This window comes from Somniosus microcephalus, chromosome 34 (genome assembly GCF_052327205.1).
Source record: "Somniosus microcephalus isolate GS21.2 chromosome 34, FLI_Smic_1.0, whole genome shotgun sequence".
Classification (NCBI taxonomy): domain Eukaryota; kingdom Metazoa; phylum Chordata; class Chondrichthyes; order Squaliformes; family Somniosidae; genus Somniosus; species Somniosus microcephalus.
The window spans coordinates 10,445,102-10,472,484 of record NC_141020.1 but is presented as its reverse complement, the minus strand read 5'-3'; the positions used below and the strand labels follow the sequence as shown (position 1 = coordinate 10,472,484).

General features: G+C 45.1%; 1 protein-coding gene across 1 annotated transcript in view; it reads right to left on the bottom strand.

Annotated features, from left to right (window-relative positions):
- arhgap35a (Rho GTPase activating protein 35a) overlaps positions 1-27,383 on the bottom strand; it is a 133,024-nt gene that overhangs the window by 11,087 nt on the left and 94,554 nt on the right. Inside the window, exon 5 of the mRNA XM_085973375.1 lies at positions 203-280. Within this exon, the coding sequence (XP_085829501.1) occupies positions 203-280 (78 nt within the window). The remainder of the gene's footprint in view (positions 1-202; positions 281-27,383) is intronic.

Here is a 27,383-nt window from a genome sequence, read left to right as displayed (position 1 = left end):
ACACACAGACACCCTCCGAGAGAGACACCCCCCGCCCCCAGAAAAACCACACTCCCACACCCAGAGAGACAGACACACCAACACATCCCGAGACAGGCAGACACCGAGACATACACACACACACCCCGATACAGACAGGCAATTACATTATTGACTAATGCCAGTCAATAGCTTACCAAAAACATTTTTTCCTTCTGCTTACCTTGATCAAACTGCCGCTGGAGACTTTCCATCTCTGACTTGTTCCCACTAACACGGTAAAGTCCCTCTGTGCCCAGACCTTTAAAGAGAAGGAGAAGTTAATTCTTTCTCAACACGTCTGCTGCTTATGCTCCACATACTGAATTTACTGCACTGATTTTACAATCTCCTCTAACGGGAGCAACTCCCAGATATCCAATTAAACTCTCCAGCCTGGCATTGCAGCTTCAAAGGTTTAAATAAAGAAACACTGAATATTCACAGGGGTTAGGCCACAATTGCTCAAGTCCGTGCTCCTGTTCACGTGTTCAGCGACCTTGTTGGAAACTGCATGTGTATATGGATAACAGTGAGAGCAGAACCAGATTTGCCAGTGATGACCCCTCGTCAGTCAGCACTCTGGTGAATAGGCACGTGGGTGAAGTATTCGGAGACACCTGATGCCCATGAGGAAACAAATTTAATAAAAATAAATCTCCAGCCTAAATTAACAACCAACTGAATTGGACCCTTAGTGGAAAGGTTCATAAACTTGGCACAATACTGAACAGATATATTCAATTGTATTAGCCATTTGAGAAATTGCAACTGTTGAAATCACCTGGCCTGAAAGAAGAGTGGGAAGTGTGTAATTTTGAATAGATGCAGGTCTTATTTTAGTTCTCTCATACATAGACACACTCACACACAGACACATTACTAACACACTTTTCCCAGTCAACATCAGTACTCCCAGATCAGGTGCAGCACAGTTTAAATACAGACCGCAACTCCTCATATACCAGTGGAACTCATAACAGAGCCGGAAGTAAACAGTTGTAATAAATTTCCCCTTCACCTGCTGCTCCACATCTCTAGGCTTCTACTCGGAACTCGCCCAGCTGTGAGATAACACCAGAGTGTGATTCAGCACTGCGACTCCCTCTCCAAGAGAAAGAAAACAAGGAACTCCGCTACATGGGCTATCTCCGTACCCAGACAACAATTGAAGTGACTATCAAGACGACAGGACCTATTGATTCAGCAGCTCATTTCTTCTTTCCTGAAGTAGTGTCTGATCTCTCTGTTAGAGCATGGTCTCAAGCAAAGCAGAGTTTGGCTTCAGCAATAAGTTAGTGAATCAACTTTTCCCTATAATGTTCCATAAAGCACTCCCAAAGCCAGGTACAGTAGAAGCTGCTTTAATACTGTTCCGCTAATTCGAGCTTGAAATTTAAATCAGGCTTCTGCAGCCCGAGGGGAAGGGTCTATGAAAAGTGGATTAAACAGGAGCTAGGTCCCAGGAGCCAGACTTCCAGAATCCTAATTAGAATATAAAAGCAGTTAATGCAGACTGAATCAACACTGACCAGCAATATGCTATAACCCCTGACCTCAAAAAGATCACCCCTGCTCAACTGCACAGTCAGGGCAGTTCCATTTCCCACACCAAACATCCTGTGGCCTCTGCGAGAGACTGCCAATTTAGTAAACAATGACATGCAATTGTGCGCTCTGGAATCCCACCCACAAGGTACTGGGGTTGAATGTGTGTCAAACTCATGTAGGACCATTACCACTACACATTGTTGAACCATCAGACTGGGCTTTACGAAAGGTCCCACAATTACTCTTGGGACATAAAGTATACAGTGAGGCTAGGCTTTATTATTACTGAAATCAGGCCAGATTTTGGTTCACTGAAGACCATTAGCTCCAGAAGTACACTCGACTCCTGTGCAAAGGGTTCAAGCTGGATTCAGAGTCCCACGTGTTTTGCAACCTTGGGTCATCTCGATCAGTCATTCCTGAAAGCTCATGTAGCCTAGATGGAAAGCCCAAGAAAAAAAAAATGGCTCCTTTGGGTGAGGCATTAGGAAAAACGTGCCATCAAATGGTGCTAAAATCTGTGCAGTTAATAAAATGGAAGCAACTGATTATTTCTTCATAACACACTTTAATTTCAAGTGCATTTTTGGAGAAGTAAATTAGGAACAGGAGGGTGAAACTAAACAAAGAGATCTTAGGCTTTCAGATCACTGTGCTGTACTGGGCAGGGCACAACCTTGCACTACATTGGAGAAGCAAATGCAACTTTTAGTTTCACGGATTTTAAATCTCGATTGCGGTTTAAAACTGAACTTGCAGTACGGAACTGCACTGGCAATTTACAGGTCAGGCATGAAAGAAAATATCAGAACAGAAATGTCCAGGTGTAAATCACTGCCATTCTGGGTACGATTTCTGGGGTAAAAAACACTGAGCGGAATTCCGATTCAATGGCAAATGAATAGGAAAGCAAGACAGCCGACAAATTTCTAAGACGTGAGCAAATAGCTCCATTAGAAAGGCTACTTCTGTAGCCTCTTCCAATGACTGTTGATAAGTCCAGAGTGCTTTAGGCAGAAGCATGGCAGATGCAGTAGAATGTGGATAAATGCGAGGTTATCCACTTTGGTGGCAAAAACAGGAAGGCAGATTATTTTCTGAACGGCAGTAGATTGGGAAAAGGGGAAGTGCAACGAGACCTGGGTGTCCTTGTGCACCAGTCGCTGAAGGTAAGCATGCAGGTGCAGCAGGCGGTTAAGAAGGCAAATGGTATGTTGGCCTTCGTAGCGAGAGGGTTAGAGTACAGGAACAAGAATGTCTTGCTGCAGTTGTACAGGGCCTTGGTGAGACCACATCACAGAAATCACAGAAACCCCACAGTGCAGATAGAGGCCATTTCGGCCCATCGAGCCTGCACCGACACATATCCCACCCGATCCCTGTAACCCCTACACCAACACATATCCCACCCTATCCCCGTAACCCCACGTATTTAATCCCCCTAACACTAAGGGTCAATTTATCATAGCCAATCATCCTAACCCGCACATCTTTGGACTGTGGGAGGAAACCGGAGCACCCGGGAGGAAACCCACGCAAACACTGGGAGAATGTGCAAACTCCACACAGACAGTCACCCGAGGCCGGATTCGAACCCGGGTCCCTGGCGCTGTGAGGCAACAGTGCTAACCACTATGCCACCGTGCTGCCCCATCTTGAGTATTGTGTGCAGTTCTGGTCGCCTTATCTGAGGAAGGATGTTCTTGCCATGGAGGGAGTGCAGCGAAGATTCACCAGACTGATACCTGGGATGGCAGGAATGACGTATGAGGAAAGATTGGGTCGATTGGGCTTATACTCGCTGGAGTTTAGAAAAATGAGGGGGAATCTCATTGAAACTTATAAAATTCTAACAGGACTGGACAGACTAGATGCAGGAAGGATGTTCCCGATGGCGGGGGAGTCCAGAACCAGGGGTCATAGTCTAAGGATAAGGGGTAAGCCATTTAGGACTGAGATGAGGAGGAATTTCTTCACCCAGAGAGTGGTGAACCTGTGGAATTCTCTACCACAGAAGGCAGTTGAGGCCAATTCATTAAATATATTCAAGAAGGAGTTAGATATATTTCTTAAGACTAAAGGGATGAAGGGATATGGGGAGAAGGCAGGGACAGGGTACTGAGTGTGGATGGTCAGCCATGATCTCATTGAATGGTGGAGCAGGTTCAAGGGGCCGAGTGGCCTACTCCTGCTCCTATCTTCTATGTTTCTATGCTTCCGAGCCATAAAGACCAAAGGTCCCAGGTTCCATCCCTGGTCTCTGCCGAGATCCAATCTCTGATGTGCCAGCCGTGGCTCAGTGGATAGCACCCTCGCCACTGAGTCAGAAGGTCGTGGGTTCAAGACTTGAGCACAAAAAGAGGCCGACGCGCCAGTACTGAGGGAGTGCTGCACTGTCCGAGGTGCCGCCTTTCGGATGAGACGTTAAACCGAGGCCCCCGTCTGCTCTCAGCTGGACGTAAAAGATCCCAAGGCACTATTACGAAGAGGAGCAGGGGAGTGCTCCCCGGTGTCCTGGGGCCAATATTTATCCCTCAGCCGGCATAACAAAAACAGATGATCTGGTCATTATCACATTGCTGTTTGTGGAAGCTTGCTGTGTACAAATTGGCTGCCACGTTTCCTACATTACAACAGTGACTACACTTCAAAAGGTACTTCATTGGCCGCAACGCACTTTAGGATGTCCAGTGGTCGTGAAAGGCGCCATATAAATGCAAGTCTTTCTTGCTACTAGAAGGGGCACAACAATTCCACTCGCTGACCCAGGAGACTATAATTGGCTTGGCAGAGGTGGGTTCAATCCCCCCACCGCCATGGGCAAATAACCAGCAGACATATGGTTCACAAGACAAATGGCCACTCGGGTATGATATTGAGCAGCTGTTGGCATCTAAAAGACAGACTTGCATTTCTATAGCACCTTTCACGACCACCGGACGTCTCAAAGCGCTTTACAGCCAATGAAGTACTTTTTGAAGTGGAGTCGCTGTTGCAATGTGGGAGAACTTCACCCCAGTAAAGTGGAGAAAATGAGGGAGAATTCCACCCCCTCACCACCCCAAAAAAAGGTTATTTTAGGCCTTGCGTACAGTTTGCCTGGACTGATGGAGGCAAAGGCAGAATTCAATGTACACAGACCAGTGCATTACAAAGCTGCGACACAATAGAAGGCTTTATATCAAGGAGGTCATAAACAGAGAAACCCTTGAGCGTTGAAGATCGTGTTACAGCCTCCAAAGCAGCGATTATTTTTTTCCCCCCGAATGAACAAACTTCTTGGGCTCGTTTCCTTCAGCGCAGCTGCCAAGTGGTGCAGTTGTTCTGCAGGCGCTGCGACGTAAACACTCGCACGGCATTGCATGACACGAGGAAAAGGGGACGTTCCCCCCCCCCCCCCCCTGAATTATATTCCCAGGATATTCGGAGTCAAGATCAGCTTTTAGCAGGATTCCAAACAGAAATCTGACTGTACGGCGGATTTGCTTTTCTGTTTGGATTACAACAGAACCAGAAATGTTTCTCTGACCCACATATCCCACTTTGCATAAGTGAAAACATACTTTTTACTTGGCTTCTGGCCACAACAGGAAGAGATGGGGAAAAAAGCTCAACCACAAGCTGGCCGATTAGATTTTACATAACAAAGTGGAAGCCTGTGCAATATAAAACTCAAGGCATACTTCAAATTTTAAATGTCTGTTCAGCGTATAAAAATTTGCTTTACTAAAACCAACACCCAGCTAAGAGATGTGATTCAACACAGGTCATTTGGGGGGGGGGGGGGGGGGGGGAACCCAATTTGAAGCAGAATGGTATTTTCTCTATGTCCCTAGTCCTAAAGACAGTGCAGGGAGCTCTTGCATCAGCGTTGATCCCTTCTCATCATCTTTCAGACACACTGGGAAGAGAAGCATGAGGTTTTTGAACATGTTGCCTCACAAACCCATGCATCTTTTCTGCAATTCCAAGGTCGAATCTCTACATTCAGTTTTCTGTCCCCGCCACTGCTCTAACCAAAGTTACAAATGCCATCCTCTGACTGCAGTGCTTTAGCTCCCCTCAATCCCTCTGCAGTCTTTTACACGGCAAACACCATCCTCCTCAAACATCTCGTCTCCCTTGTCCAGCTCAAATGGAACTGCGCTCGCTTGATTCCACCATTACCTAACCAACTGTAACCAGAACACCTCCAGCAATGGCTTCTGTTCCCACTCCTGTATAGTTACTTCCAGAGTCCAAGGATCTGCCGAGACCCCTCCTCTTCCTCATCTACATGGTTGACATCATCTGCAGACATGGGGGTCAGTGTTGACGTATAGACCAACACCCAGCAGCTGTAGATACTGCTACTAATAGTGAAGCCGTGGAAGTGGGGGGGGGGGGGGAAGGAGAGAGAGCAAGCGAGCACAAGAGTGAGCGAGCACGAGAGACAGAGGAGGAGAATCAAGGCTAGAGAAAGGGGCGGAGGCTGGTCGATGGGGACGGAGGCTGGTCGATGGGGACGGAGGCTGGTCGATGGGGACGGAGGCTGGTCGATGGGGACAAGTATTTTAAACTCCATCTGTCGGTAAACAGAAAGCCAGTACAGCTCAGTGGGGTGAGCGAGTGGGTCTGCAAGTTGCAGAGTGTGGATGATGTGGCGCTTATGAAGGGCGGTGTTCAGGAGCCCAGTAAGGAGGATGCTGACAAAGTCAAGTCTAAGGTGACAACAGCATGAATAAGGGTTCTGGTGGCAGGTAATATCCCCAAGGTGAAAGTACGTGACCTTGGTGATGGATAAAATGTGGGATTTGAAGCTCAGCTCTGGGTCAAACAGAACATTGAGGTTGTGTACAGCCTGGTTCCATTGAGACAAGAAGCCAGAGATGGAGTCAGAGGCAAAAGTGCGGAATTTTTTTGGGCAGGGGCCAAAGACGATGGCCTTGGTCTTCCCAAAGGAAATTCTGACTCATCCATAATGTCAGACAGTCAGTCTGCTGGAACAGAAATGGTGGAGTCAGGGGAAGCCAAAGAGACAGAGCTGGGTCTTATCAGCATATATATGAAAGCCGACTCTGTGCCTGTACATTACATCGCCAAGGAGCAGTATGTAGATGAGGAAGAGGAGGCGGCCAAAGATGGGGAGCTCCAGAAGTAACCACGCGGAGAAGAAGCCATTGCCGGAGCTTGGGACTGGTAGGAGTGCAAACACGGATGTCGTGGTTGACTGTGTCAAACTCCATTGAGAAGATAAGGAGGGATAACGTCTCAGTCAGAGAGAATGTCACTGGTATCTTTCCTCATTGGGTCTTTGGACAGTCAAGAGAATGGAGCCCTGCTTTATTCACACCTCCAAAAGCTGGAATCCCAGACACTGGGGGAGCAGAGTTTATAGCCTTTCTATGGTTATTGCACCATCAGCACTCACATCCTTACAGCGGACAGCACATATGGATGTAAAAGCTCCAGTGACACCATGAATATGGGCTACCTCTTGCATCTCTCCAAGCAACATGTTGAAATCCTTTAAAAAGGGGCAGAAAAGGGTGGACACTGGCGAGTGACTGCAATGCACTACAAGATATTAAATTTACAGGGCTGGATTTAACAAGTCATAGTGCTGTATGGGTTTTGAACCCGACTCACTAGGGGACTGGATGGTGCAATGAGTTGGTACAGTGGTTAGTTATTAGTGGTCTTTCACCTCCGGGACCTGGGTTTGAAACAAGCCCAGAGAGAAGGGTAGAAAGTCTCAGTGCTGACTTAAGTGTCCCGCATGAAAAGGAGTTAGCTTCAGTGCAATGCCTTGTATGCGTGGATCGACAACACAACACAAACTGTCAATCTTCCTCAGAGTCCACAAGGATGGTAAATAGAAAAAGTGGACACTGATGCAAGTGGGAGTTGATCTTTTACAGGCTGGGGTCAAAGCTCACTGTTTGGGCAATGAAGTAGTAGTTTGATTCTGTATCTAACCCTGCTATACCTGACCCGGGCTTGCTGGGCACTGATACCAAGTACAAATAGAAGTGGGAAATGTTTAATCATCCAGCACTGACACGCCTCACCTCAACGTGCTCAAAGTTCGAGTTTGAGGAATCCAACATACTAGCTGACATTTCGCATTTTAAAGGGTAATTGTTGAAAGGGCAGAATTATAAAAATGCAATCATTTAAATTCAAGATTTTCTACATAACAGTGACTGCATCACAAAAAAGTGATAAATACAATTGTTATTTAAAGATAAGGGCACATTTCACAATGCATCCGAGAAGCGAGACACTTTTAAAAATATACTGTTTGGGTACCCTTGTGATAGAGCAGCCTAAACAAAGCCCATGGGCCACATGCACCCAGAGCACCGACAATCTGGCCTTCGAAGCCGAGGCAACTCAGTCCTATTTGTGCTGATAATTCTTATTCGCCAATTTGTTCGGTTTGAATTTCATGGGCCTGATGATTTGGAAAGGACTGTTCTTAGCATTGTTGCCTCACTGGTGGATGATATCTCCATCAGAACACCAAGATCGATTAGTACCAGGAACGAGATATATGGAAATGAATAAGAACGGGCCTTTAAATTGAGGCTCTGTGAGCATGCATTTATGGGGCTGACAGAGAAAAGGCTTGGACAAACCAGCTCGATTACACCTCTAGTTGAGCTTGACCCACCCCTAGATCAATTGTTGAAGGCAGGGGGTAGCTAACAGACTCAGCAATGTTGTCTAGCCTTTCACATGGTTTCACAAACGATCAGGGAAATGGCAGGGGGTTGCACGCAAGCAGAAATGTCCCATTACTGAATCTGAAAGCACCAGTTGGTGTAAATCAACATTTTAAAATTACTAGGAGACAGTACTGCCTACACCGTTACCCTGGGTAGCTGAATAAAGCTGCTCTTCTACTGCACTTAGGGTGCCAGAGGTACCAGCTCCTGGCATATGGATCTGGAGCAGCTAGTAGCAACCCAAATAAACCTGTCAGATTCACCAAGGTAGCCCCCAGGAAGACCTAGTTTAAATAAAACTGATCTTCAGCATGGCTGGTGAATCTGCCAAGTTTACTTTATAGTTGGTGCTGGCTGAGAGACCCCCACATCAGGAACTGATGGCCTTAGGACCCCCAACAACAACTTATTCATATAGCGCCTTTAACATAATAAAATGTACCAAGGCGCTTCACAGGAGCATGAATCAAAAAAAATTGACACCGTGCAATATAAGGTTAAGGCAGATGACCAAAAGCCTTAATCTTAAAAAAAAATGCATAGTGAAGTGCGAATTATTATCCAGCACATTATATATATTTTAATTGCCTTTTCTTTTGCTGGTAGAACCAGAATAGCAAACTCAATGCCAGCTTCAATTTGTCTGAAATCACTTAATCATTTAAACACAACAAAAGGCATCAAGGGAGGTTACAGGGAAAAGCAATATTCACCTAACCTTAATTGCTTACATGCTGTGGCAGCAACCACAACCTTGAATACATTTACCAGCTAGCTCCTTAATTATTTCAAGGCAAGAGTTATTAAGAGCTCTATTTTTTTTTAATGTTGCGCACTAGACAAATGCCAGTGGGTCATTAAAGTTAACCCCTTGAGTAGTTGGACTGCAATATGTAACTTATCACAACCCTAGTGTTTAAAAATCAAACCACTAAAAAAAAGTTACTCCGCCACGCCTTTCTCGCTCGAGGATGCTGAATCACGCTGGGGTATTGCTACACAGAGGCACCAACAGCACTCCGCGACCTCAACCAAGTGATCGTTCTTCATATATATGTCTCGGCAGCGAGAGGTGGCAGACCATTTGCCTCCAGAGGACATCAAGACTCATTGGACACCAACACAGACGCACTGTTCAACAGGGGTCACTGGACAGGAGTGGAAGAATAGACCGAATCCTACCTGCCTCCCGCGTCCCCCCACCCCACCCCAACTTTGCCAAGCCCACAGTACTCTTCAACTTTGGCAACTCAACTGTTGCCCCAGCACAGACAGAAGACGGAACCTGGGACCTCATCGCTGGCGCAACTGAATAGCATACACTGCCGTTCACTTCCCAAACTCATGGCGGAATCCTAGAATTACCGATTTTTTATGTATTTCTATACCACTTCCAGGTTTTTTTTTTTGATTATCAGGGTTTTCCAATTACGCACATTTTTCAGATTCTCTCAACACCTGAAGAAAAAAGCTTCCCTCTGTGCTACAAAACCCCTTTAAGGAATGAATCTTAAATGGATCTGGAGGGAATCGTTTTCAAAAAAGTAACTCAGCCCAACCACGTGACGGAGCTGGCCTAACATCAGTGGAAATGTGGGCAATAACAAGAGTGCTGGCTGGGAGGAGTTACTGAGTCTAACAGTGTAATGGGCCTGGATTAATAACCGGCAGTATTTTGGTTACTTTCAGCTGTGCAATGCAAATGATCTTACTTGCACCGTCAAGATTAATGACCTCTCTGAATAGTATTGGGAAGGAAGAACTGGATCAAACAGACAAAGAAACCAAAAGAACGCAGCCAATCTTCAGTAAATACAATTGGACAGAGCGTCTCGGCGTGACTCTCACTCCCCTCCCAGGTGCCTCCTCCAGGAAACTGTTATACAAGAGCAGTGTGCTACTCCAGAGGCTGCACTCGCCCTTGCAATTCTTCACCAGCAAATCCAAAAAAAGGGGACTTGCATTTCTATAGCGCCTTTCACAACAACCGAATGCCCCAAAGCGCTTTACAGCCAATGAAGTACTTTGCGTAGTGTAGTCACTGTTGTACTGTAGGAAACATGGCAGCCAATTTGCACACAGCAAGCTCCCACAAACAGCAATGTGATAATGACCAGATCATCTGTTTTAGTGATGTTGATTGAGGGATAAAATATTGGTCAAGACACAGGAATAACTCACTGCTGCTCTTCGAAATAATGCCATGGGATCTTTCACGTCCACCCGAGAGAGCATACGGGGCCTCGGTTTTAACGTCTCATCCAAAAGATGGCACCTCCGACAGTGCAGCGCTCCCTCAGCACTGCACCAGGAGAGTCAGCCTAGACTTTTGTGCTAGAGTCTCTGGAGGGGAACTTGAACCCACGATCTTCTGACTCAGAGGCAAGGGGAGTGCGACCAACTGAGCCAGGGCTGACCCAAATCCAAAGGATAAAGCATGCCCCACGAAAAGACAACACCTGACCTAATGAGGGTAGAGAAGTTGGAAGCACATTCAAGGTCAGAGTTTGAACATGCAAACTGCGGCTGCGAGTTCACCCCTCGATCACTGCAGCGACTTGGCTGTGTTACAAGAGTTGCAATCTTCCCTCATAACTTCTCCACTGAAAGAACACATCGTTCAGACAAAACACGAGAAGATTCTGATTTCACAATAGTGATTATCCAACCTGGAAAACTACTCGAGTCCTGACATCTGTACTGCGGCTCTGATGGAGCAGGCTGGAAATTAAAGAGGCCTATATCTGCTGACCTAATCATTTGTATACCTGTGCTTCTCAAAAAAAGATGACTTTTCATGGTCTGACTGCATATTTATTTACATACTGCAGTCCATCTCCGAAACTAAGATTTGTGTAAACAACAGTGTTTATAGATGGAGTGAATGATTAAACTCGGCCTAAAGCCCAGGTTTCCTGCAGGACTGTCTCAAAAAAACAGCTGGCATGTACAGTTTACATTTACTAAAACAAGTTTCAAAGGATTACAAAAAAATTAGACAACTGGGATTTCTTCACAAAAATCTGTGCCAGTGTTTTTAAAAAGGAAGTTTAACTGGAAATATTTCTATGGCTTCTCTTGTAACAAGATCACCTGGCCTATTAGGGAGACCGTGGAAAATAATCCACTGGAAAACCATTACACAAGTCACACTTAATATACATTTTTTTTTTCCATCCCACATCAAATATTGGCAAACGAAAGGCTTGGATTAGAGAAGGGACTGCCTGGCTTCACTGTACGAGTCAAAACTGTGTCCGCTGGTCGCACTCTCACCTCGGAGTCAAGTCTCTGGGTTCAAGTCCCATTCCAGAGAGACTCGAGCACAAATCCCTAGGCTGACACTCCAGTGCAGTGCTGAGGGAGTGCCGCACTGTCTGAGGTGCCGTCTTTTGGATGAGACGTTAAACCGAGGCCCCGTCTGCTCCCTCGTGGGCGTAGAAGATCCCATGGCACTATTTTGAAGATGAGGTGAGTTATCCCCGGTGTCCTGGGGCCAATTTTTATCCCTCAATCACTGAAACAAATTATCTGGTCATCACATTGCTGCTTGTGGTGCGCAAACTGGCTGCCATGTTTCCTACATCACAAGTGACTACACTTCAAAAGTACTTCATTGGCTGTAAAGCACTTTGGGACATCCTGAAGTCATGAAAGGCGCTATAGAAATGCAAGTCTGTCTTTCTTAAAACTGAGAATTAAGGAGGATTTACTGTACTTAGCAAGCAGTGCTGGACATTTGTAAGTTTTCAACAGCCATTCAGCACATAAATGCACGAACATCTAAAGGTTGCTTCAGTTGGAATGAGCATTAACTCAAATGTACTTGTGTCTGGGTTATTGGGCGAACGAGAAAGTGTAAGTAAGCATGTGTGGCCTATTGAAGATCTATAAATAGCCATTTCTATAAAGATGATGTTTAGCAGGGAGTGCAACATGGTTAAAAACCTAGTGATACAGCATGGACGTTTAATTATAGGTTTTTAAAATCTATGGCATCACGGATTGGATGCACTACCTTTCACCAAGTGCTTGCATGCTGTACAAATCCCAAGTGAAACAAGCTTCGGGCAGTCTGAAACCACATCCTGATGGTGCAAGTCTTCAGCAAAGAACTCCCTGCAATGCTGGCACTCAATCAGCAAGGCTTCAAGGACAGCTGGGAAGGAAATAGGAAGGTCACCTACTTCGGTAGGAGGATTTCTTCGGAGAGGGGCGTCAAAGGACAAAGTAGAGACACCTTTGTGCCTCGGGCTCAACACAGGCTGAACCAGGCCAGGGACAGAGACACTGGTACCAAAAATGGAAGCGCATTCCTGATCACTATCCAGTGACTGTTGTCATTTTAGCATCTTCAGTTGGTAGCACTCTCGCCTCCAATCAGAAGATGATGGGTTCATGAAATTCAGCTGCTAATCAGAGTGCACTACTGGGAGAGTACTCCAGCCAGCCAGCCATCCCAATTCATGCCTTACGGTCCTCTGACTGCACTCCTGTGCACTGCACTCTATCAGCATCCCCCACTTTGTGGCAGGTCTTTCAATCTTGGTCCCAGTCTCCAGGAATTCTTCCAAATCTCTTTGCGTTGTAACCTCCCTCCCTACTTTTAACAACCTTATAGCCGGTCTTCACACTGCTTGGTCCGTCTCACTCCGGTGAGAATTGCCTTGGGATGTTTTGTTACATTAAAGGCACTTCAACTTTGAGAAAAATATGCTGGAATAGCAATTAAATGTGGTTACGCTCAAAGCTTTTCCTACATACAATTTTTTTTTGTTGTTGGTAGGATTGAGCGAGGACGATTTGAATTACTGAAGCAGGTCCCTGATCATCTAAGCTGCATTTTCACAGTGTCGAACCAATCAAGAAGAAAAACTCAATTTCAAATCAGACTTCAGCTTCCGACCGTCTACACTGGGAAGCTGAACTGTGCACCTTGTTCTCCAAGCCCAGTGTCTCACTGCTGGATTCCATGGGCACAACAGCTCTGCACAAAGAGTTTTGGGGAAAAAAAACCTCTTTCCTTGTCCTCTCTCAACTTCACAGAACGATTCTGGTTCTGTTGGACACGAGGGCAGCTCAGAAAGACCTTACTAGCAAAAATCTCAAATGGAAGTTGGAAAGGGAGCAGCAAAGCCAAGTGCCACTTTAGACAAGGAACGCAGAAGCTCGACGTGCGACAAACTGCTCATTCATAGTCCTTCCAAGAGTTGGGCCAACAAACTAACTAAATATGAAGAAAATGTAAACCCCTAACTACAGCAATCACAGTATTTCAAATTGTGTTATCCTGCAATCATCTTCTTCTTCGGCAGTCCCTCAGAACTGAGGATGACTTGCTTCCACATTAAAAATGAGTTCTCGGGTGACTGACGAGTCCAATGCGGGACCTACAGTCTCTGTCACAGGTGGGGCAGACGGTGGGTGAGGTGCTTGGGTTGATGTGCGCTCCTTCCGCTGCCTGCGCTTGGCTTCCCGCTTGCTCCCGGTGAAGAGACTCGAGGTGTTCGGCGCCTTCTCGGATGCTTCTCCTCCACTTTGTGCGGTCTTGGGCCAGGGATTCCCAGGTGTCGGTGGGGATGTTGCACTTTTTCCAAGGAGGCTTTGAGGGTGTCCTTGAAGCGTTTCCTCCGCCCACCTGGGGCTCTCTTGCCGTGCCGGAGCTCCGAGTAGAGCGCTTGTTTTGCGAGTCTCGTATCGGGCATGCGGACAATGTGACCCGTCCATCGGAGCTGATCGAGCGTGGTCAAAGCTTCAATGCTGGGGACGTTGGCCTGAGCAAGAACACGGACGTTGGTGCGCCTATCCTGCAATATACCCGTCCTTAAGTATCATTATTTTTCTTTGATTCCACTTTTCACTTTGCCTCAAAATAGAACAGTAAAACTACCAGTACAATATATTTACCCTGCTCCAACAGAGAAGCTTTAAAAATTCAAACTTGGTGCCACCTAATCATTACTTCCTATTTTATCTTATCTCTTCCATTATGGGTCTTGCTTCAGATCTGCTCCTTTGTAAACGTGATTTTACATGGCTCGTGTGCCATAATTTACAGAGTCCAGCCATCCTGCTGCTGACAACACACTACAATATATAAAAAATCAAACTCCACACCTTCAACAGTGGCCTAGATGTGAACGGTCCTAGGTCTAGAGTGCAACTGTAGAAGGCAGTGCAAAACAGGGCAGTTTTCTACTGTACTCTCGAACAAGGACTGGCAACACAGAGTAAAACAAGTAGTGCTTGGAGATGGGGAGTCTCTGTTTGAACAATGCTTTCCCAGCACCCTAACGAACATCAATAGAAAGAGTGCTTAAATATGCTGCAAAATTCAAGATTCAAGTCACACCTCAGTGACTGGTATTATCAACAAAACCGGTGGGTGTGGCTCAAGCGCCAGTACAATCAATATTTTACAAGCAGAGGTAAAAATTATGGGTGCACTTTTACACTGTTCAACCAACACTTATACGGGACTAAAAAAAATGCGTTGCTTCAATCTAAAACAGTGGGAAATCTAACACTACTCTCGAGTACACAGCAAGTTGGCAGGGATCAGAATATTTGCAACAAATTACACAGAAGGAAACTTCTATAATAAGAGTGTGAGATAAATGCTAATTTCAGAAAATTCACATCAAACCTCTACAGGAACCCTGGCTTTTATTTTCCATTTCTGTCTGCATTAACTTAGCAAGAATAGTTTGTATACATGATTTTTTTTAATGAACTCTATTGGTGCAGGGCTTCCACAGTCAAATTTAAAACATGTTCAGTTAATAAAGATCTAATTAATGCAACAACTTGAACAGACTGACTATTTATTGCACTTAGAACTTTTCCAGGATTCATTATTGTCACTAAAAATAGCTTGAAATATGCTATTGGAAAAAAGTATACATATGCTTCAATATAGTGTGCCAATATACTTCTAGCACAATCTGGTTAATTTGCCACTTCAATTTGGTCCCATCATCAGTGACAATCACGTAACCATCAGAGCTTCACGAGTGTTATGCAGCTCTTCCTTTGAACAACATGAGATAGAGAGTAAAAACAGCAAATGTTGGAAATACACAGGTCTGTCAAGATCTGCAAAATGATAGGTTAACAAGTCAGGTACAGATTTATTCAGAACTGGAAGGATACAATCCAGAATAGTACAGCTGGGCGCTCAAGTGGAAACGGTTTAAGTGGACACAGGTTAAAAACTTCATACACTAACGCTTTATGGAAATCTGAGTGATGACATTGCAGGAAGACATATTTCATACACGTTGGAGGATCACACAGCCGTACATAGACACACAAGATACCTCTGGCACCAACATGCGCTCTCAATCATATACCCATGAACCTACAGAATAAAGATCATGGGGCGAAGGGTGGGCTGTGGGTCCAAGAAAAATGCAAAGCAGCTCTTCTGCGATCTATGTAAACCCATTCATAATGTGCTCATCAACAACACATCTTGCTGGCTACGTTGCACAAGCCAGCGGTCAGACCTCCACTAAAAAAAACACCCCTTTTCCATCAAATGCTGTTAGGATTTGAAGTGTGACCCACTGTCAGAATCACTGGGGTCTTCACGGGAAATATGAACGAGCATTTCTCTTTCCGATACAGACTGGTCAGCACATTCTTAGTTCAAAATACAGAAAACTTTGGTTTATCCGGAGATTAACTGTCCGGAATGCTTGAGCCACCGGCAAAAATCAGGAGCCGTTTCGTTTGGTGAAAAAAAAAGCAACGAAAGGAAAAAAAAACCCGTCAGGCTCTGCAAGGTCTCGCTGAAGCTGTTGCTAAGCTACAGAGACGCTTGCAAGGTACGGCCGACTGTTTAGGGTTTGTTGCCAGATACGGAGCTCAAAATCTCCGTATGTTTCAACATTAGCGCTGGTTTGTCCGGCAGTTTTGATGGGACGGCAACAGCTCGGTCCCGTCGGCGCCGGATAGCACAAAGTTTCCTGTACCAGTATTCCTGCATTTTTTTGGGTGTCCTTTTGCAGTCAATAACAGCACGTGGAATGAGTTTATAATGAACTGGTCAACAGGAGCACAGGGGAAAGGGACCATTGGAAAACAGCTCGGGATATTCGATTTAAACTGTTTAACTTCAGACTTGAAAAGTATTTATCTGAACACAACTGTTGGAACCACTGCATCCAATCCCAGATTTGCATTTAAAACATTTTTGTGTGGTGAATGACTGTATAATTTCATGATGCAAACCGGGGGTGGGGGTGGGGGGGAAACAATCCAATACACAGCAGGGCACAAGTATTAAAAAGGTTACAAGCGCTTATTTAACCTCAGGTCAGGAATTTCTGGATTTTGAAGTGCAGGAACATCGTTAAACTTGCAGCAGAATCTGACGTCAGCTACCACCCGGGATTCGATCAGCTGCTGAGTTTGTATGCAGGGAAACCGAAGAGTTGAAGAGAGGGGTAGACGAACATAATAGATGGCTTAATGGGCAATTACACCTGTGCCACAAATTGAAGGAAGACAGAAGATACTTCAAAATTAAACAATTCCAGGTAGTCCCACTTCACACCGATTCTTCGCTCCTTGTCTGAATGCACCATCTTTGCTTGGTGCACAGCTTCTCAAGTACCAGCAACCCTCTGGCACCTCCCCCATGCGGCAATTTTTGGAGTGTTGGAAGAGTGTGCTTGCAGGCTATTTGGCTGTGAGGGGGCTTCACAGCCAAGCCTAATCCAGTCCTGTGGTGATTATTCTTGTTTTATAAGAAGCATTGTAATTGGTTGCCTGTTTTTCCTGCCTTGAGATATATGCTGTAAACTTATTGGTTGGTTGATTCCATGTGACCTGTGGTGGCCATCTTAGGTTCAGTTCTCTACAGCTTGGTTGAGACTGGGTGCTTAACATGTACTGCTGGTTTTTTGAGGTTAATAAAGCCTAGCTTTTGAAAGGCAAGCTACTCTTTATTTCAAGTCCTCAACATTTATAGTGGTCTTTCCAGCAGATGACACTGGATAGCAAATAAAAAACTCAAACCCTGGCTGATTTTAGCCTTCTCTAGCCCAGAGGGCAACTGCCATCACCCCCCAACTGCTGCCCTCAGATGCACTAATGCAGCACAGCTTGGGAGGTATTGACTATGGGGCCATTTCTGTGCCAGGCTACACAGGGGATTTATTGCCCAAGTCACAAGGAGGATGGCAGAATAATTTTTCAGCATGTTTTGGAAAGAGGTGCGAGCGCTCCCTCGCGCATCAGTATGCCCAGTGCTGAAAGGGCTGATTTCCAGAAGGATTCTGACTTGCAATTTCACAGCTGTCGTTCAGGTTTAATGTCAACCATAGCTAGCCAGCAGGAAAAAACGGTTTATCTGACACTTAAAAGAAATTATTCGACGGAAAGAAAAATCTAAGCAAAAACACTACCGATAGAAGTTGATTCTAGAACAGTTTCAATGCTCATATTATGAAAGATGAGTCCTTGGATGCTACTGTTCATATTTCATGTCTTAGGTACAGCAGACTTCAAGCACAACATACCCCAACTACAAAAAACACTTGCAAATACCTCATTTGAATCCAATGCAACTCCACAGCAATGCAACTTGCACATGAACAGATTACTCTACATTTACATTATGTACGAGCAATATTATCATAGAGGTTTACAGCACAAAAGGAGGCCATTCGTATCTGCGCCGGCCGAAAAAGCGCTATCCAGCCTCATCCCACTTTTCAGCTCTTGGTCCATAGCCTTGTAGGTTACGGTACTTCAAGTGCATATCCTAGTACAGGAAACTCTTTGGTATCCGGCACCGACGTGTTGCCGGTTGCTCAAAAATTCCGGATGACGGAGAGTGTTATCTACCGAGGCTATTTTAACAAAGAAAAATTTTTACAATCAAGAAATGTGCAGTATACAGTAATTGGGTACTCGCCTACAGAATGTTGTGTTACATGGATGGTGGAAGATGCTTAATTAAGTACAGTACTGCCAGTTGAGGGTAATGCAATGCAATGACTACCAGCAGCGTGGGAGACACACAGTACCCCTGTAAAATGGCGGATCAGAAAAGACTCCCGGCAGCGCGGGAGAGTCAGACTCCGGTTACGGGGTATTGAGGTGTTCCGACTTCCGACAGCGCCAAGAAGCCGCGTAGTGGCAGTTTGGAAAACTACCCCCACTGACTAACTCGGCCACCACGGGAGACTCGGACTCGGCAACATTGACGGTTATTGAGGTGTTGTTTTCGGAGTAAGAATTTTGCCGGTTAATAGAGAATTCTGGATATTTAGGTGCCGTTTAAACAAGTTTCCTGTATTTTTTAAATGTGATGAGGGTTTCTGCCTCTACCACCCTTTCAGGCAATGAGTTCCAGACCCCCACCATCCTCTGGGTGAAAAGCGTTCTCAACTCCCCTCTAATCCTTCTACCAATTATTTGAAATCTATGTCCCCTGCTTATTGACCACTCTGCCAAGGGAAAATTATGCAATATGGAAATCTACGCTGCAATTACAATTAAAGAGCAAGGGAGGCAAGTTCGCTGTAAGGAGCAGGCAGTTACCCAGAGAAAAGTGGGAGCAGCTAGGTGCCATGCAATTGATAGTTCCAAGTACAAGTGAGGAAAAAAGTTGCCAGCCTGCATTTCAGGAGAACAGGTACGGTGTTTAAAGAGAGAGCAGGAAAGGAAAAAAGGGTAGTTAAAAAACGTGCATTTATGTAGCGCTTTTCACGACCTCAGGACATCTCAAAGCACTTTACAGCCAATGAAGTACTTTTGAAGTGTAGTCACTGTTGTAATGGAGGAAACGCGGCAGCCAATTTGTGCACAGCAAGCTCCCACAAACAGCAACGTGATAATGACCTGATAATGTTTTTAGTTATGTTGATTGAGGGATCGTTGGTCTTGTTACAAGAAATAACATGGCCGATGGGCAATGAAGAAATATAATCAGACCCAGCGCCTGCATCGCGAAAATATTTAGTGCAGCAAACAAGAATGCCATGGGTAATTATTTTTTAAAATAAATTCTCTTCTCTCTCTTTCCCCTCCCCCCCCACCCACATTCATTCTCTCTCCTCTTCTCCCAAAGCTGGTATTTGTTCCATGGGTGCAGGAGGATGTGTAGAACCAAGCCTCAAGTATCGTTACTGTGCAATAACAGCCTGAGATTTATTATTCCTCTTCTCTCCCCTCCCAAATGTTTATCCTCTCTCATGTCAGCTTGGCTCAGTTAGAAGCACAATCACCTTCAAGTCATAAGGTTTGAGCTCCATTCTAGGACTTCAGCACATAATCAAGGGAGACAGTCCAGCATTGTTGGAGGTGCAGTGGTTTTAATTGTGGATCTCACGTTGCGGCTACCACAAGGATCCCAGCTGCAATATCATATTAAAACTTGTGGACCCAATAGGAATTAATATATTGGTATCTTTGGCAGTCATGATATTGCCTCATTGCAGCAATCAGAAACACACACACATCTTCACCAAAGAATGCTAATATTTCTTCCTGGTATCCACCGTGGCGCAGTGGGTAGCACCCTCGCCTCAGTCAGAAGGTTGTGGGTTCAAATCCCACTCGAGATTTGGGCACAAAAAAATCTAGGCCGACACACCAGTGCAATGCTGAGGGAGTGCTGCACTGTCGGAGATGCCGTCTTTCAGGTGAGACGTTAAACCGAGGCCCCGTCTGCTCTCTCAGGTGGATATTAAAGATCCGATGGCACTATTTCTAAGTAAATCAGGGGAGTTATCCCCAGTACAGGAAACTCTTTGGTATCCAGCACCGACGGGACCGGCGTGGTACCGGCTTATCAAAAAGTCCGGATTACAGAGAGGTATAGTTTAAAAGGTACGAGAGCTCCGTACACAGCAACAAATCCAGGCTTCCATGTGCAGGAACTTCGGCCACAGACCAAGCGTCCCTGTTGCTAAGTGCAGGAACCCCAGTTACACAGCCACAGATCCAGGAACTGCCACGAATATGAAGTAAAACTTACCAGAACCTATTCCTGAATTTTGCCGGTTAACAGAGATTTCCAGTTATTTAGGTACCAGTAAATCGAGAGTTTCCTGTATACTGCTCCTCAATCAACATTACAAAAACAGATTACAGTATCTTATCACATTGCTGCTTGTGGGAGCTTGCTGTGTTTCCTACATACAGGAAACTTTTTTAAAATCCGGCACCAACGGGACCGACGTGGTACCGGTTTATCAAAAATTCCGGATAACCGAAAGCTATCGTAAAAGATACGGAGCCGAGAGCTCCGTATAAAGCAACAAACCCTGTTGCTTAGCAACAGGTTCAGAACAATGGCCACAAGTTCCAAGCGTCTCTGTAGCTTAGCAACAGCTGCAGCCACACCCTTGCACAGCAACAGATGGAGGAAGGCAAGTAATAAAACTTACCTGAACCTACTCCTGAATTTTGCCGGTTAACCGAGATTTCCGGTTATTTAGGTGCCGGTAAATCAAAAGTTTCCTGTAATGACACTTCAAAAAGTACTTAATTTGCTGTAAAGCGCTTTGGGATGTCCTGAGGTTGTGAAAGGCGCTATAAAAGGTGCAAGTGTCTTTTTTCTTTAACCAATTTCAAACTGGATACAGCTTATCCCACTTCCCGGAGCAAACATGGCCACATAACTCCTACAGACTATGGCCAAAAGACATTCTCTCAGGGTAGGTTTCAAGGTGCTGTTAATTTAAAGAACATGCAGCATAAATGTAAACCGAGCACAGGTCGTATTTAATTTTTTGGATTGAAGACGTAGAATCTGTGGCAGCAACATGAAGACATTTGCAATTGCTGTCCATGCAACACCATCACACTAATACTCTACAAAAGATTCCAGCTGCAAAGCGTTATGTAAATGAGAGTAATTGGACTCCAGTATCAGGATCACCGTGATCCTGGGCTCACCAACGCTCTGAAACGCCAATGTAAGCAAGCAGTTTGCAGAACACAAAGCAGAAAGGGCTGGAATATAACTGTGCAATTTTACGGTTTATAAAATTTTAAGGATAAGGATTCCTATCAACCAAAGGAAATCAGATTACTCCTGCAGCCCTGTTGCTTTACAAAAGAGGTAATGTTCAGGAATGCGCAGATTCCAATCAAAGGTTAGATCAGCATTTCTGTACAATTGGAATGTAAATCAGGTCCACATTCCTCAATTTCATAACAGGATCATATACCAGCAGAACAAAGTCCAATATTTCTTGGACTCTTGTTCTATAGTCACAACTGTAACAAAGCATTTTAGATGCAGCTACAGCCAATTAATTTGGACCAAGTCCACAATGGTTTAATGCTACCTTTACTCACTACATAAAGCCATTCGGGGAAGTGACCAAAACCTATAATTATATTACTGGGTGTTTCCCTGCAGTTCAAGTGGACATAGTACGAGAATATATAGTCAACACTGCTAAAACGCCAGTGACGACACTGCAATAGCACAGTGTTATTGCAGAGGAAATAAGCATAGAGTGCGAGGAACCTGCGTTTTTGTGCTGGGGGGCGGTTGTAAAAGGGAAATGGAAAATAAACTAAACTAGATGGGATGAGAGGGTTGTCCAATGAGGAGAGATTGAGCCTATACACTCTGGAGTTTAGAAGAATGAGAGGTTATCTCATTGAAACATAAGATTCTGAGGGGGGGGGTTGACAGGATAGATGCTGAGGGGCTGTTTCCCCTGGCTGGAGTGTCGAGAACTAGGGGGGGGGGGGGGCATAGTCTCAGGATAAGGGGTTAGGACTGAGATGAGGAGGAATTTCTTCACTCAGTGGGATGTGAATCTATGGCATTCTCTACCCCAGAGGACTTTGGATGCTCAGTCGTTGACAGCAACTCCTAAGCAATCATTATGCATCATAACCAGCATTTATAGAGCGCCTTAAACGTAGTAAAACGTCCCAAGGCGCTTCACAGGAGCGTTATCAAATAAATTTAACACCGAGCAACACGAGGAGATATTAGGACAGGAAAGGTGTAGGTTCTAAGGAGCAGAGTGAGGTTGAGAAATGGAGGGGGCTTAGGCAGCTGAAGACATTACAGCTCAATTTGGTACAGTAAATGCAGAGATTTCTTGAACTTAAAATGCATCAGCAAGGCTCAGGTGCAGCTATATTCCACAAAGCTTAAAAATAATATCTTCTAGTCAGAGCAAATCCCAGGAAAAGGAAAAGGTTTGGGAAAACGCACAAGTGTTGCACGCGTATAGGCATCTTTTTGGTTTGCTCTGAAATCACCAAGCAAAGTGAAAATCTCGAGCCGGGGAATTCACACCTACAAAAAGGGAGCTAGCAGGGCAGCTCCAGCTTTTAAAGACACATTTTATTTTGAGGTATGACAACTCACATCCAGGATGGTAAAGATCGGCTGCTTCGTTTATGTTATAAACGTCTCCAGTCTGCGATAAAATGACTGTACAGTCTGGGCACTTTCTGTCACCACCCATGTCACCCTATTTGGTAACCTGAAGGCAATGGGTGCACAGCAGACATACCAAAGACTAAATAACTCCCTGTAGTCATGCATTTGAAAGCCACATTAGCAAATTGAAGGGTTCTTTCTACTAAGTGGTAATCTTAGCCAGTAGGAACATGACTAAACCCACGGATACCGATATACCACAAATAGGAAATGATCGCTTAAGCGAAGATGCTTTAATGTTGTGCAAATCCACTTGTGATGCTCTTAATAAATCTCAAAATTGCTTTCACCACCAGCTACAAACCTGTAAACCAACAGCACTTCGGCTTAAATGTTAGGCAGTTCAGAAAGATTTCTCCGGGCAGAAGCAAAGTTTGGAAGAACAGAAATCAACAATTGTAGAGCTGCTGGGCGTTTCGCCACACTTCAACTGGACACTGCACAGAAGTGTCACATGCTCATCCACTGCACTTCACTGAAATCACGGCGACATGCTGCAAAAGTAGGGTGTTGTTGGAGAGCAGATAATTGGTGGGGGAAAATGTGGTATGCAGCAACATGGCTGCTAGGGGAATAGAGGCAACAGGAAGGAACAACAGGGTCTGAACTTCAGCTTCTAGATTTCATTACTTCAGTCCATTCCAACTCACAGGAACTATTTTCACTCCAAACCAGCAGCAGCTTTTAAATCACACAGACCTTGAATCCAAGCATTGCAGCAGTCCTACATGGATGTACTGTTTAAAAGCAAAGATACTTGGCGAATCGTAACTCAGCAGCTTCCTTGGCAATGCTTACATTCATGGTAAACTCCTTCACTGATGACATATGGTCAGGTCATAGTTAAAAACAACCACTGTGCGAACAGGGGGTGGGGTTTCAAAAGGCAGAACTGAAAGCTCATAAATCAAATCAAATGGAAAGAATTCACCGTTTCCATCCTGGTATCCTCAATCTGCCTCAGTAATAAAAAGCCCCAGGACACGGAGTACAGTCCCCAGACCAATCATCTTCACCTCTACTGCGTAATTTCAGTCGATGGCAACTTACAAGCGAGGAACATCACGTCTCAATTGCCAGACTGTTCATTTTAGAATACTGTTTTATGTGAACTTAAGTCAGGCTTTTCCAAAGCTACGCTAGCCATTTGCCTTTAGAAGGGCTCTCACCATTAGCAATTTAACTAACCGAGGGCTATCCAACACTTTAATTGGGGGGCACAGCATCAAGCATGGCATGATACAGGGCAAAGCATTCTTAACTCTGCCACCAATATGCGTCTTAACCTAAAACTCAAAAGCATCCCGACTTCCTACCAGGTCAAATGCTACATACATATCTGTAAAGGACGACCACTAGGTAAATTTTACCATCCCCCATGAGGAAGAATGTTCTTGCCATGGAAGGAGTTCAGCGAAGATTCACCAGGCTGATACCTGGGATTGCAGGAATGACGTATGAGGAGAGATTGGGTCGATTGGGCTTATACTCGCTGGAGTTTAGAAGAATGAGAGGGGATCTCATTGAAACTTATAAAATTCTAACAGGACTAGACAGGCTAGATGCAGGAAGGATGTTCCCAATGGCGGGGGAGTCCAGAACCAGGGGTCACAGTCTAAGGATAAGGGGTAAGCCATTTAGGACAGAGATGAGGAGGAATTTCTTCACCCAGAGAGTGGTGAACCTGTGGAATTCTCTACCACAGAAGGCAGTGGAGGCCAATTCATTAAATATATTCAAGAAGGAGTTGGATATATTTCTTAAGGCTAAAGGGATCAAGGGGTATGGGGAGAAGGCAGGGACCGGGTACTGAGTTTGGATGATCAGCCATGATCGCATTGAATGGCGGAGCAGGCTCGAGGGGCCGAATGGCCTACTCCTGCTCCTATCTTCTATATTTCTGTGAGGAAGCTGCAGTCAATGGAAGCGCAGGTCGGAAACAAGGTTACAACGTCGTACACCAGATTTTTCAACCCACGCTCCCCTGGAATAGGTGCAGCTGCTCCAAACTGGCCTCTGCAGCAGTATTGGCCCCAAAAGGGTGAACTTACTTTAGGTCAGTGGCAACAGCAGCTCTGATTTATGCGGTCATCGGGACTGCTCCAACAACCAGGTGGCAACGTGAACGTTTAAACATGGAGGGTCGGTTCGGTGCGGAGGTTCTGGGACAGACGAGGCAAGACGATTGGTCACCGTGGCGGTTTCAGAACCTTCCTGGTCTGTAGGGCTAGGTTCCACACTGGGAAGTGCACATTCCAAGCAAGCCTCCACCTTCATTGGCTTCTGGTTTTGCTGTTTTAGATATTGTGTGAAAAACCTACACCAACTGGGGTTATTTTTAAAATTTTTTTTTACAAATTCCTCCCACCCACTGGTCCTGGCTCTGGTGGTTTCAGTCAGATCAAAAAGGTACAGGAAATCCATCTTTCAGATGATTCATTAAACCGAGGCCCCCCGTCTGCTCTCTCGGGTGGATGTGAAAGATCCCATGGCACTATTTCGAAGCAGAGCAGGGGGAGTTCTCCCCGGTGTTCTGGCCAATATTTATCCCTCAATCAAGGTCACTAAAACAGGATTATCCCATTGCTGTCTGTGGGAACTTGGTGTGTGTAAACTGACTGCCGCGTTTCCTACATTACAGCAGTGACTACACTTCAAAAGTACATCATTGGCTGTAAAGCGCTTTGGGATGTCCAGTGGTTGTGAAAGGCGCTATAGAAATGCAAGTCTTTCTTTCTTATTAAACAGTCGGACAGGGCAAAGAACATTCACAGCGTGAATATGGATATCACTGCTTAAAAAGCAGTTCATGGGTGGTGTTCTTCAGTATCCACTACATGTCATTCGAATCAGCAGCAAATGCGGAAATTCCATGAGTTTTATGCATTTTTTTTTAAACATATAAAAATCAACTGCCAGCACTTCTGCCAAAGTTGACTTCAGACTAATAAAATTAGTCTGAAGTCAACTAATCAGACTGTTCTTTATTTTTTCCCTGTTGTAGCTCTTGCCAATAATGTTAAGTCACTCTGTATTGGACGGTAAGCAAATCGAGGCCAGTACATATTACAGAACAGTTGCCGGTCTGGAGGTGAGCAGCTCCTGCAGCTTGCACAGCTCAAGAGTTATACAGGAAACTTTCGTTTAAACGGAGATTAAATCTCCGGAATGCTCTATCCACCGGCAAAATTCAGGAGTCGGTTCAGATAACTTTTTTTTTACTTTTCGTTGCTTTTTTTCCTCCATTCCTGGCTCTGCAAGTGTCTAGCTGAAGCTGTTGCTTAGCTACAGAAACGCTTGCAAGCTGCGCCGACTGTTTTGAAGCTGTTGCTAAGCAACAGGGTTTGTTGCTAGATACGGAGCTCAGAAGCTCCGTATGTTTTAACATTAGCGCTGGCTTCTCCGGCAGTGTTGATCAACCGGCACCAGCTCGGTCCCGTCAGTGCCGGATACCAGAAAGTTTCCTGTACTGTTAAAAGAATCATCTTACAAGTGTTGGGGCAGGGAAGAAAGGAGGAGGAAAGCAGGAAAATAGGCTATTTTTATTTATGAAACCGTGCATGCAGCGCTTCTGATGGTTCAGCTGGTAAAAAGACTTGCATTTATGTAGCGCCTTTCATGACCTCAGGACGCCCGAAGGCGCTTTACAGCCAATGAAGTACTTTTGAAGTGTGGCCACTGTTGTAATGTAGGAAACGCAGCAGCCAATTTGCGCACAGCAGGATCCCACAAATAACAATGTGATAATGACCTGATAATTTTTTTAAATTTTTTTTAAGCGATGTTGATTGATAAATATTGGCCAGGGCTCCGGGGATAACTCCAGTGCTTTTCTTCAAATAGTGCCGTGAGATCTTTTATGTTGACCCGAGGAGGGCAGGTTGGGCCTCGGTTTAATGTCTCATCTGAAAGATGGCACCTCAGACAGTGCAGCACTCCCTCAGTACTGCACTGGGAGCGTCAGCCTAGATTTTTGTGCTCATGTCTCTGGAGTGGGACCTTGACTTAGAGGCGAGAGTGCTACCAACTGAGCCATGGCTGGCACATAAACATGGTATGGCTCATAACGGTGCAGGCCTGATGGTCCCAGATCTCTGGTTGAGTAAGTTAGCCGACCTCAGCCAGAACAGATAGTGATACAATTGGCCTCGGCACCATTAAGCTAGCAAGGCTCCTGATTGCTATCCAACGAATCCTGTTCAATACAACATGAACACACAATAGGGCTAAGATGTGATGCTCTCTATGATCAAATAGGCTACCTGTATTCACTGCACAGGTTTACACATGAAGAAAAAGGCCACCGAGCACGTCACCGTGGGGCTAATGGTGCATGTGGAACTGTAACCCGGCGAGAAGGAACACCGACAGAAAACTGAAAAAAATACAATGCTTTCTCAAGTTGTACTTGGGTGGCATGCCATTGTTTGTGCGTTCCACAAGAACACTGCATCGAGGCTGCATTTTTACACTCAGGTTTGCATCTGTGCAAGGTGGTTCTGTACAAAACTGGAATTATAACTCAAGGTTACAAAGCACACTATTGCCCTGAGATTGCGACACCTTCCAGGAGACTGCCTCACTGCCTATACGGGTTCCCAAAGTGCTCAGCATAAATTCAGCCGAACATCAAACACAAGGGACATTACAATGCTGCACCATCTAGCTGAATA